General features: G+C 42.2%; 1 protein-coding gene across 1 annotated transcript in view; it reads right to left on the bottom strand.

Annotated features, from left to right (window-relative positions):
• SPTBN5 (spectrin beta, non-erythrocytic 5) overlaps positions 1-12,284 on the bottom strand; it is a 133,569-nt gene that overhangs the window by 68,334 nt on the left and 52,951 nt on the right. The window contains exons 27-28 of the mRNA XM_032793850.2: positions 11,512-11,715; positions 9,439-9,588 (exon numbers count right to left, since the gene is read on the bottom strand). Coding sequence (XP_032649741.2) covers positions 9,439-9,588; positions 11,512-11,715 — 354 coding nt within the window. The remainder of the gene's footprint in view (positions 1-9,438; positions 9,589-11,511; positions 11,716-12,284) is intronic.

Genomic DNA, 12,284 nt, shown 5'->3' with positions numbered 1-12,284 from the left:
TGAAAGCCTGAGGCAAGCCCCATTGAACACAATGGAAGAAGTCCCAGTGACTTCGCTGGGCCTTGAACAAAGCTACCACAGAGCCGTGCATCTAACTGTACTGAAACAAAGAGAATCAGCACACAAGCCTCCAGTATTGCAGGAGTGGTATCGTTAGTGCTGATACGGTTGGAAGAAAGCAACATCAACAGTGCGAAGCACCCTGCTGAAGGAGTTTGTGTGTGGTGAGAAACTTTCCTTTCCTCATTTAAACTGAAAACTAGATGAGATTTTAAGAATGAGGCGAACTGAAGCACTTTGCCATTAAAGCATTTGCTGTAACAGTCTAAAAGCAGAATGGAAACTGGCTCTCAGACTCTGACACAGGCCCTTTGCCAGTTAAGTCTTTCTTTTTTCTTTTTCTTTTCTTTTTCCTTGACAATAGAGAACTGGCTGTCAGAGGTCCCCAAACTCCTACTTTTAATGAGAGATGTTAATTTCAAATAAAATGAACTGTATTATTTTCTCCAGATAATTAGCCAGGGCCTCACATTGCATACAAGGGGCATAAACTCTCTTTCAGGTTTGTTTAAGTGTTTTTGTTCTGAATCACCTCTGCCAAATTCTTAGAGACAAAAAACAAAACAAAACAAAAAGCCACAGATTAGAACATTCAGTATAAAACAGCCTCCCTTTTCAAATGAAAATGTGCAAAGACTCCTAAAAAGCCACAGAGTGGACCTAGCCCTTCTGAGATTTAAAATGGAACATTTAACAAACAGCCAAGCTGTTAAAAATGAAAAGTGCTGAAACAAACTGAGATTTTCATTCTGTTTCAAATGGAGTTTCACTCTCCCTGAGATCATTGTAAATGAATGTAACTATATTGTCATTGTGACAGTGCAGCCCACACCACAGGTCAGTACAGTGCTAAACACAGAGTTATATAGGTCCATCATGTCAAAATAAATTCCTATTTTAAACTAAAAAGGCAGAACATATGCACTAACCTGGCAGACCAGACCAAATATTTAGGAAAACCCAAAGGAAACATTCTGGTTATTAGTATGCTGTCTGGACACTACAACCTTACGTTCACCAGCTCATCATCCAGACCCGTCAGTGGATGTTGCAGCTCAGAGCAAAGTATGTCTTTCAAGAAATATTATTTTTTCCCAGAACAAGAACTATTGTAACTCAGCACTGGACTGAATCCTTCAACCACTCACTTCCTGAGCTGCTTCTCTCTGACCAGCTCCAGGTATTCTACCCATCACACCACAAATCTTGGAACCAATGCAATTGTTCCACACATGGAACTCCAGTTGAAGGCTCTGGGAGTTCTAAGTGTGGCCAATGGCAGGAATAGGCCAGTTGCTAACAGTTTCAGGCTCCTGAAAAGCCTTAAAGCTAATAGGGATGTTCTCTGCTAGTGTGGTGGGGAGCAACTGCAGGGATCAACTTGGTCTATAGTCTGATGAAAGTACACCAAAACCAAAAATTTAAAGGAGGGAAAACAAGATTACATTTTTTTAGCAGAAGTAAATAAAGCACTTAATACACTTTATATTTCACAATTATTTGTTTACTATGCTATATTGAGTAGAAGGTACAATTACAGTATGATACCTTTTATTTTAAGCTGAATAAGACACACCATGTTTGTAAAAATATATACATGTCTCACATACTAAAGTCACTCTGCTTTTGGCCTCATGCCTCACAATGCATTTGAGGTGTGTTTATATTACATACATTTATGGGTGCTCTTCCCCATCCTTCCATTTGTACGTTATTTCTTACATATATGAATATAAATACATGACATGGCCCTTGACTGAAATACACATGGGAAGCACACAGAACTCAGTCAATATTCAGTTTCTAGTATTGCTATAATGCAAAAAACCTATCCCATAAGTGATAAGTTTAAAAACAGAATCCTAACACTTTTACAATATCAACATTAAAATGTTCACTTATGATACCTTCTGCTTGAAAACTTATACTACATTCCCCTTCAACTCCCCCAGGCCTTCATTAGTAAAGACACTATGAAGATGTCCAGATTTTAGAGAGACAAAGCTCCCTTCTCTCTCTCTAGGTCAAAAAAAGTAGTTTCTTTCTATGCACTTAAACATATTAATTTTGCAAATCAAGGGGTGCTTATTAAACGTTAAAGCAAAAGGAAATATCCATTTAGAAATAAACACAACTTGACAACTTAGCAAATAAAAATTGTGATACAGGAAAATCTAAGAGAATAGACTGACGGTATCTACAGGTTCCCACAGTGACTGGTAAAGAAAAAACCCAATGCTTGTCTCAAAGGGTTTGATCCTGAAAGGGCCTGAGCACTTAAATACATGCATACATTTAAGCACACAAGTAACTCCATTGACATTGGTGGGACTATTCACATATTTAAAGTTAAGCATGTGCTTTGCTGGATCAGATCACAATGCTCAGCATCTTGCAGGATCGAGCTCAACTGTGGCCATAATGACAACAAAACAAAAATGCCACAGGCAAGTCTACTCCACTAGATAAGTCATCTCTAGGTAATAGGAGCATACCAGGAGGAAAACATGGAGGAATCCACATGGATTGGCTAACCAAGGTCTGTTTGCAAATGTTCCTAGAATGGAATGGATATCTTCACCACTCTCCTCCCAGCTCCAAAGGTGGCAATGTTCACAGCGATAGATGGACACCATGCACTCCTGCCGGCTCTGTGTGGCACATTTGCAGTGCGGGCTGGTATGTTTGTTAAGAGGTTCTCAGGAGCTACGGTTCCTACAGTGCATGCATCCTGGGAAGGCCTTGAACCAGATGTTGCCCAACGTTGTTGTGAAGAGAGCAATTCTGGACAGCAAACTGGATTCACTGATAGGGAGAGGCCAGCCCCAATCCCAATGGGGTGAAGAGGTGGGCCAGGTGCATCCAGATCACGTGATTTGATAAAGATGGTGGGTGCTGGACTTTTTCTGAATTCTCTTACCACATGGATAGGCACAGTAGTCCAAGGGGTGGCAAGTATCAGGGTTATTTTGGAAATCTTGTGGTGAGCTGGCGTTAGCCTTTCACATGGAGTATTCCCAAATGCTGTCTCAGATGAAGGGTTGTTTTGAAAGATGATCAGATCGGGATTTAAATCAGTGTTGGGGACCTCACTTCCACCAACAGAACTTTCTCTTCTAGTCAGCGCAGCTGGTGTCAGCCATATTTCTCTGGAGACTGTTTGCTGGGGAAGGCCAGGGCACTCGGCAGAGGAAGTCACATGAAATCTTGTAATCTGAAGAGCTGGAGACCCAGGTGAGGAAAAATCTTGTTTAGACACCTGGGATCCTGTTGGGAGACCAGCAGATGTTCCAGGCATCTTCTCTAGTTGTGGCACTAGAAGACTGGAATGAGCATGGCTGCTCACTTGAGTATCAGTTCTAAAAGGTTTTATTGCCAAGCTGCAGGTTGAAATGTAGAGCTTCACTGAAGCATGGAGGTCTGGAATTGGAACACTGCATTGACTGTAGCCATGTTGGGGTGGGGCTGAGCTACAAGATGCCAGCGTTGCATGCATCCTTTTGCTATGGAGTGGTGAAACAGCTGGAATGGCGGAGAGAGCAACATCTAGACGTGATGTCCAGCTTGGTGGGGCTTTTGAGGAAGAAGCAGTAGAAGGCAAAGACACTGAAAGCTTCATGGGACCAATTTTATCAGTGGAAGAGTGACAGGCACTTTGATCTCCTACTGAGCATTGCTTACAAGATGTGGGCGTGGACCAAATGCCAAAACTCCCACATCCACTGTCCCAAGAGTCTCTGCAAAGATTGGAACATGTAGACGCCGTGTCAGAAAGATTCATGCATGAGTTATCTTTCGTGAAAACTTTCCTCCTATTTGTTTGAGCCAGGATGACATCTAACCTTGAACAGTAAACCCCAGGAGATATGTTGCTTGGTGGTAAGGTGACATTTCTTCGAGTACTCTCTGTTGCTGATTGACCAGCTGGAAGATACCACGCTGAAGATGGCATCTTCTGGAAAGGCCGCGCCTGCACAGCTGATTCAAAGGTTGGTGGTGGGGTCACTCTACTGGAAGACAACATCACTTCCACAGTGGAAACATAGATTGGTGCAGATGAGGTCTTGCAGTGATGGTCTCTGCATGACATCCTGCAGCTCAGTCCTAAACTGTGCAAAACCAAAGCAATAGAAACTTGCCTTTTCCCCTATTTTTACAATAAACTCCTAATCCTTGTTCCTTTGGCACTGGAAATTTCCATTCTTCCTCTGCTGTGAAGGAGTGAGGGGTTAATAAACATTCCTCGTGGAAAAAAAAAAAGGATAAACTGAAGTATCCACATTCAAAATAAAAAGCTCTATTCCTCCAACGCTACCACCATCACCACCTGTCCCATCTGCAAAACGATATGAGCATGTGATGATCAGAAAGATAAATTATCAAGCATGAGTCTCTGCTCTCTGACAGTGAGACTGCAGACAGAGGAGGAGTGAGCCAAGAATGCTTGCCAGAGACAGACCGTGAATTTGCCGTTATGTCTTCTGTGAAAAAACCCAAAGCAGCTAAACTAAGCAACGCATCTGTTGCCTTGAAATGGTTGGGAGAAAGCAGAGCATATAGAGCTCTGCTTCTGTTAAAAAACAAAGCAAGTTTATTCTCTTTTCATCTCTCTCAGACGCTGCTTGTCTGCACTCAGAATGGCAAGATCTCCGTTCACAGGTCTTAGGAGAATTTCCTACAACTGTTCCAAGCAATGGGACAACAGAATTCAGCAATAAAAAAAGATAGCTGTTTGCCTAATTTCCTCCACATGTGTTCTATTTTCTTTAGCACAGAACGATCCTAGACTAAACTCTGCTGAAATCCTTCGAAGGTTTAAGTAACTTGGATGTAACATAAGATGCTGGCACGAAGTCAAACCTGTCACACTGGCATGGAGAACGAATGAGAAAGCAGTTCTAGTTTAAAACACTGTGGGCTTCTTACCTTTTTCCTTCTCTTATTCCTTGCTGCTGGAAGAGATTTTTTTCAAGGTATATACAGCATGGTCTGTGTATGTAAACAACCCACAACAGCGGTCTGACTGAAGCAACTATGTTAAAGAGACGCATGCACATTCCCCAGACATGTGGCTATTCAAAGACACAGCTAAATAATGCCACCCACCCACCCACAAAAAGTCAGAAAGAAGGGAAAAGAGTTGTGAAATGTCTGCCTGCCTCACAGGGATCCTTTTTAAACAGGTGTTCACTTCAGTCTGTTCCAAGACAAACAAATGACAAAATCCTCTGTGTGAAAGTGATTTGGAGGTCCACAACTGATGCCTCAGGGACACAAGAGGGAATAAAAGCTTGTTATGAAATTAGACAGACAACTCGGCTGCCACTACACTTGTTAAGAAATGGCAGTTTAAAGTGCTCTCCTTCATTCCTGGCCATGCCACCAAGGAAGAGGACCTGCGTCATTACTCAGCCACATTTTAGCTCTGCATAGACATAGTAGTGCTCAGTCTGATGGAATAAATCCCCCATCTGCTGTTTTAATGGCTATGCATATAATACAAACTAAATAAATACTGATGCGCAGCTTTATCATACTGAGACTCTGGACCCAGTAGATGGATGGAATCAGCTGCAGAGGATACCAACATATCTCTTGATACTCTCCCTTTATTCAAATAAATATCCAGAGGCAGAATCTGAGGCAAGATCTGTCTGAAGAATTCTCATGTGGCGAGAGAAGAGAACAGAAGTGAGAACCCCTTAGTGCTAAGTAGAGCACAAACACAGATGAAAAAGACAGTCCCTGTCGTAAAGACTTTAGACAACTGACAAACACATGGGTACAGACAGACCGATATTGGAGTACTAGGCAACGATGAGACAGTATTTGTCAACCTGATTGGCTCTGCTGTTGTACTTCTTTATAAATGCCACTCCTTGAGGGAAAGCTCTCTCACTGAAGACTGCCTTATATTTGGAGCTTAACATATTCAGGTTTGGGCTCTGTCTGGTCTCTCTTGGCAAGGAGTTCAATAGCCAGGTTCAGTCATGGAGAACTCTGTTCCCCAGCCTAATAGCCTAACCCTGCATCTCTCCAGCTTCAGAATCACTGCAGGGTGTAGCTGTTTTGGAGGGCCATGGAGGATGAGGTGGTCTCCACAGTTGCCAGGTCCCATACCATTACAGGTTTTAATAAGTAAAAACAGGACTTGGTGTTGTGGTTTATAATGAATAGAGAATCAGTGAATTTTGCAAAATGGAGGTAAGATGTGTTGCTATCTGAGTTCTTTACTTTTGAGGCATGCTGATACATGCTAGACCAACTTCAGCCTTTCTGCGGTATTTTTATTCAATATCAGATGAAAGGAGTTACAGCAGATTAATTTTGAGGTGAAAATGAACAATTTCCAGGCATTCCTCAATACTGTGGCAAACTGCAAGTCCAGGAGTAGTGATCAGTCCAATCTGACCCAGAGGCCTCATACCAGCTTGAGCATCTGTTTTCTCTTACCCTATGTTTTAGTAAATTGCGTCTTCCCTTTGCCACCAACATCATTTATGTGTTTCTTGGGTTAAGTTTGAATCATCTGCTCTTCATCCATCAACAGATCTCTTCCAGGCATTGTCACATCTCAGGCTATGTCTTCATGACAAATTAGGGGTGTGATTCAAGTACATACTCATGGCGTTCAGGTGGGTTTGTATGTGAGGCAGCTGGTCCGTGCTGCCATTGTGCGTCCTACACTACTATTTTTAGCATTCTAGTTCAATGAGAGCTAGTGCAAGTATGTCTACATGAGCTGGGAATCACACCATAGCTTGCAGTGTAGTCATAGTCTCTGTGATGATAGAGGCTATGTCAATGAGAAAGAAGATGCACAGTTGGCTATCAATCACATATTGGTGCACACAAACCCATGATATCTCATAATCTGATTAGTCTCATGTAGGTGCTTTGCCCGACTTCAATAGGAAAAGAGGTACCTTTAAGCGGTATTTGTCAAAGCGGATTATGGCAAAATATGACTTATCTTTTTGTTTAAAAAAATAATTAAGAGAATACACCCCATGTAATTCTTTATATGACTAAACCTGCAACAAAGTATCAGGAACTCTACAATAATAAACCTGTGTAAATACACCAAGAGCGAAAAAACATTTTAGTGAATGTGTCACACTTAAGTTTCTAAGGGACTAGTATAAGAAATAAGGAGAAAAAATACTTTAAAAATTCTTCCTTCCATACCAAGAGTGTTCTTTTAAATCATCTAGGGCAGATTCTCTGCTGCGCTCAGTTTCTGCTGAGTGCAGGCACAGGGAGGCTGTCAGACAGCCTGTTATGGCTCTCCAATTCTCTGCGCCAGCCCCTGCACAAATTATAGCACCATAGTGATATTGTCCCGTTCCCCTGCTCCCCCCGCCACACACTTGTGCTGCAGCAACTCTACTCCTGACCGTAACGTGCACTGTGTGGAGGGAGAAGGAAGCAAAGGATCCAGCTATCCTGGCTTTACATTTGCTGGTTTCAGTTCTGTGAATAGGTATCCACAACAGAGAAACCAATATCACACCTGGCACCTTTGGCAGTTTCCAGAGAAAGGTCGAGGACTGAACTGCCTGCTACAATCCTCTGAATCAGGGGTCAGGTATTCTGGCAAGGTAGTCAGTGGAAGCCTGGTCTGCGTTGTACTTCACCTGTTCTATAGATGGTGGACTTGACTCTCCTAGGCTGTTTATCCAGCAGTTTACATGGATACGTAAGTAAAGTTACACTGAGCTGCACTGGCTGGTGTCTCCATCAGTCTAACCACTGGAATTGGTGGATACGGACTCCTTCCATGTGAAAGCGGTATAATCTTTTGTAATCCTTGCCCATGCAATGTGATGGAGAGCATGGGAAACACTAGCCTCTTATCAGCAATCCTGTGTGTCCCACCTTTGAGATAGCATACACATAGGAGAGGTGTAGCAGGCTATACCACTCTAGCACCCCTTTGGGGAGACGTGGGTGTTGCTCCTGATCTGATGGGAGCAGAGATCTGCCCCACCATAAGAGGTAATAACATTGATTGTAGCTCTCAATGCATTTTCAGGGAAAATAAATTAGTGAACTGGTAATAAAGCAAGTTAGAGACTGCTTTGCACTCCCTTATGCTGGGGTATCCCTTCTCATCAAAATGGCTGACTTTATTAATAGAATAAGAAATGCCAATTTCATCTATAGCACTTATTTTCAACTGCATTTCTCAATGTAGGCAGAGCAAGAAATGTTTCTTAGCAGCAGACTGTACTTATGAAAATGGGTATATTGTATGTTCCTTTCAAGCACACATCTGTGTGTTGGCTGATCTCCATTTCACTCATAAGAAAATATGCCAAAGGCAGAATTTACCCTGAAGAAAGTCTTTTCACAGTGTCTGAGCTTCCCGTGATGATGTTATCCACATGGGATGTTAGCAGGGTCAGTCAGTCCTTTTTCTCTGAGGGTAGGTATATTCCAACCTGTGTCATTTGTTAGTTAAGCAACAAATACAAATTTATAACCAGCAGAGCTGTGCTACACTTTACTACAGAAACCTTAAACCAGGTGAAACTCCCCTGGCTTCGGGTTTCAGCACAAACTCAGAACTCAGATCACAGCTGCCAAAAGAGCCACATGTTGGGAATTCTCGCACAAATGCATTCGCTACAAGTACTGAGAAGTGGTGGCTCCAAGCCCCTGAACTGCAAAGGGTTAAATATCATTATACAATAAGCTCAGGGACACTCTGCCAATGCAGCTCCCAGTGTCTGCGTTGACGCGGTGGCACTAATGTTGTAGGGAAGCTGGCTGCTGCTCAATTGCATCTGGGAAAGTTCCACTGGCACCAAGGTATGAAGCATTTGCACAGATACAAGCAAAGTCCAAGAAAAGCCTGGAACCATTTTGCTGCACTGCCACCAATATCAGAGATTTAACTAACAAGAAATGTCTCCTAAAATCACCTCTCCAAGAGAAGCTACCCTGAGATTCTACTTGCTTCAGTTCCATTCATCTCTTCAGTTGTGATGGGTGTGGCTGTCGTTGTTGAGAAAAACCCACTCCCTTGGCATACCCGCTGCATTCTGGCAACCTGTTAGTTTGAGCAGAGCCCTATAAAACTACATGTGAGATTGCACCCATAGTTTTCATGGCAGGGAATGTTAGATCTAATGCTCTGACCACTAGTACTTGAGATGAGTTTTTAAAAAGTTACCACCAGTAAAAGATTGGGAAGAAGAAAAGATTATGAATTTATTTAACACTGGTGAGGAAATACATTTCAAGTGCTGACACCCTGTCTCAGTGTATCCTGTATGCACCTGCACTTTGGGTCTTCAGATAATCCCAGTTAGACTTTTATAGTCACATGAGTTTTAGGCTAGAAGCATTTCACCAGAAGCAAAGGTCACTCACCTCCTGAGACTTCAGGATCTTTTCCAAGTGATCCTGATCCCGGTAGAACATTTGTTCTTGGTGTATCTTCTCCAACCACTCCTTCTTCTGCTCCCATTGATGGCACACATTATCCTTTTCTTCCAACAAAGCCTGCAACTTCTGCTGGATCTAAAGGTAGTACAAAAAGAAAAACCCATTTTAGTTATGGTAGCCCATGGGATTAGGGGAAGGCAAGTAGGAGAAAGCAGAGCTGGGAGTGACCTCTTCGATGGCACTTTGGCCAAAGTTATCAAACAAAGGAGAGTAGGAATAAATGCTAGCACTTGTATATGGGCACAAAGAGAAGCTGAGGGGTATCCAATCTCATGTGAGGAGGAATATTTGTGACAGTATGTCTGTGAACATATCTAGGGGCCCACGGCAACATAAAGCAATAGTAGCTGTTTCTTAGGCTCCATCTCCAGAACTTATTCCTTGTTATTCATGGCCACCATGGTAGGCACAGAAAGTACCATTGAAAGTTGACAGGACAGAGACTTAAACAAGGTGTCAGCACCAGGGCCATGTGCCATAAAGCAAGCACATATGAACACATGGTGCATCCGTGTTGAAATACATGGTATTCCAACTGCCAAAACTACTGGTGTCCACAGGCCTCTGGCTATCAGCACTGACTTCCGATTCTTTTAACTGTACTTGTATGTTCAAAGCCTTTCACAAGATGGGAATTGGGAAGATTATTAGTTATGGTAGGTGCAGATTGCAATGTTTAATAAGCACTCAGAGATAGGTTGGTCAGAGGAGAAGGCACAAAACTTTTTAATAACTACAAGAACTCTGCTCAGGTTTCTGGAAACACCAAAACCTGATCCTAAGGTACATGATCTGCACAAAGCAAAGTTTGGAGGGCATGGGGGGGTGTTGTGTTTAAGACTCACCTGACCTGGACACAGCCTGTGCTTCAAGCCAGTCCCTACACGGGCTGCTAGACCTTCACCAGTTACAATCATTCACAAGGAATTGAATGACAGGTTGATGTCCTGTCCGGATGCAGTACGTTTTTAGCTCTGAACTTTTATGATTTATCTTTGTTTCTTGCTTGTTGTAAACAAATTGGTTGAAGTCTATCAATCCTCAAGCAGATCTAAGGACAGTCAAATCAGAGCTGTGATTTGTGCTATTCCTTTAGTTTCTTACATTGTTCCTAGCCATGTCTCGAATACAAGGTTTTATTTTTTGACAATGCATTTTATTGCAGCAGTAGTTAATATTTTGAACAAGTGTCCTATCATAACTTCTGTTATAAAGGTTTAGCAGAGTATCATCTACTACCTAATGGGCTGAGGTTTCACTGAAGAGAATGTCAAATATTTTTTTATAAGATTTTGTGTACAAATGATCATAATTTTTTGCTCTCCAGCAATTGTGTGGGTGGAGGGCAGTTTGCCTACATCCCTTCCAACAGAGATGTTAGCTGTTGGAGTTCATTTTGTTGGTGATTATTGGGTTGTAAGAATGTGAGATACACTGGAATACTCTCTATCATGAGAAATGGGTGATTGTATGGGAATTTTAGAGGATGCTTGTCCTGGTACCGTAGAATTCTGCTTCCCATCTTTCTTCCGTTTTTTGAGATTATCTATTTCAGTATCATTTAGAGCTGCATAAAGTTTGCCAGTTATTTTTTTTAGCTTTTCTTATGTGTTTGAGCCTTTTCAGTATATTTGCCCAGTCTGGTCTAGTGTGGAGGTAGTGCCATAACTGGAGGGCAAGAACTTGTAAAAAACCATTTCAGGAAGTAAGTAGCATTGTCTCGATTGCTCAAAAGATCCCAAACTTCTCAGATAACCCAAATTCTGCTTTGGCAGGTTTTTGAATGATTCCCACATGGGTCCATCCTCATGTATGAAGTGATCTGAAAGAGCATTCATGTGTTTCCAAGTCAGATATTCAACTGAATGGGATGTGGATCATGACGTGTGTGTGTGTGTGTCCAAGCCCAGCTTGAGTGCAGAATGGTATCTGTGACAGTACTGAGCAGTTTTGTATGTGACTGTGACCCAGATATGCTATCAAATGGTTTTTGTTTACCTCTGTTGATGATATTTTCTCTTCCTGCAGCAGTGACTGTCCTAGCTGTGCCACTCGATTGTATGTCTCCTCTCGTGCCTCAATCTCTGCCAACAGCTGCTGATGTTGGGTAAGCCTCAGGCTACTAGTGAATATATCCCGGATTGTCTCCTCAGTCTTCATTTCCCTCATCATCTCGGCTGTCCAGGAGAAATAGTCCCACACCTGGAACCCAAGAAAAAGTCCAGGTCAGGTTAGTCTCTAGTCGCAGGCTTAGGTTGTCAGACTGATACATCACTGCATACATGTTCATCTCTAATAACAGATAATGCAGCCATAGAGAACAAGGATAATATTCCATTAAGGCTTGTAAATGCTATTATGAGCCTCAACAGGGGAGTACTATAAGCTCAGAGGAATATCTACTTTCACTATTAAAAAACCCACAGGACTTTTTGTTGTAATATCAGAACCATAACAACATTGTGCAATGTCTCATCAGCAACAAGAGAATGTTTTCTGTTGCCCTCTAGACATCTGTGTAGCGTGCTCTACGGATTTTCTTCAAAATTCTGTAGGCAGAGAGCCACAGTTAGAATTTCAGAGACAGCGTTTGAAGCTCTCATCTTGGGGCAATGATGTACAAGAACACACGCCAAACACCTGAGAATTATTTTCAGAATGTGACTGAAGAAAGTTGTGAAGCTAAAAATAATTCTACATGTCTGTGTGCACAGTTTTGTGCACCTAACTGATTGAACCCCAACCAGCCCACTTATTGTTGGTCTCTCACT

This window comes from Chelonoidis abingdonii, chromosome 4 (assembly GCF_003597395.2).
Source record: "Chelonoidis abingdonii isolate Lonesome George chromosome 4, CheloAbing_2.0, whole genome shotgun sequence".
Taxonomy (NCBI): Eukaryota; Metazoa; Chordata; order Testudines; family Testudinidae; genus Chelonoidis; species Chelonoidis abingdonii.
Note: the sequence above shows the minus strand (reverse complement) of the source record. Positions and strands in the feature narration are given on the sequence as shown.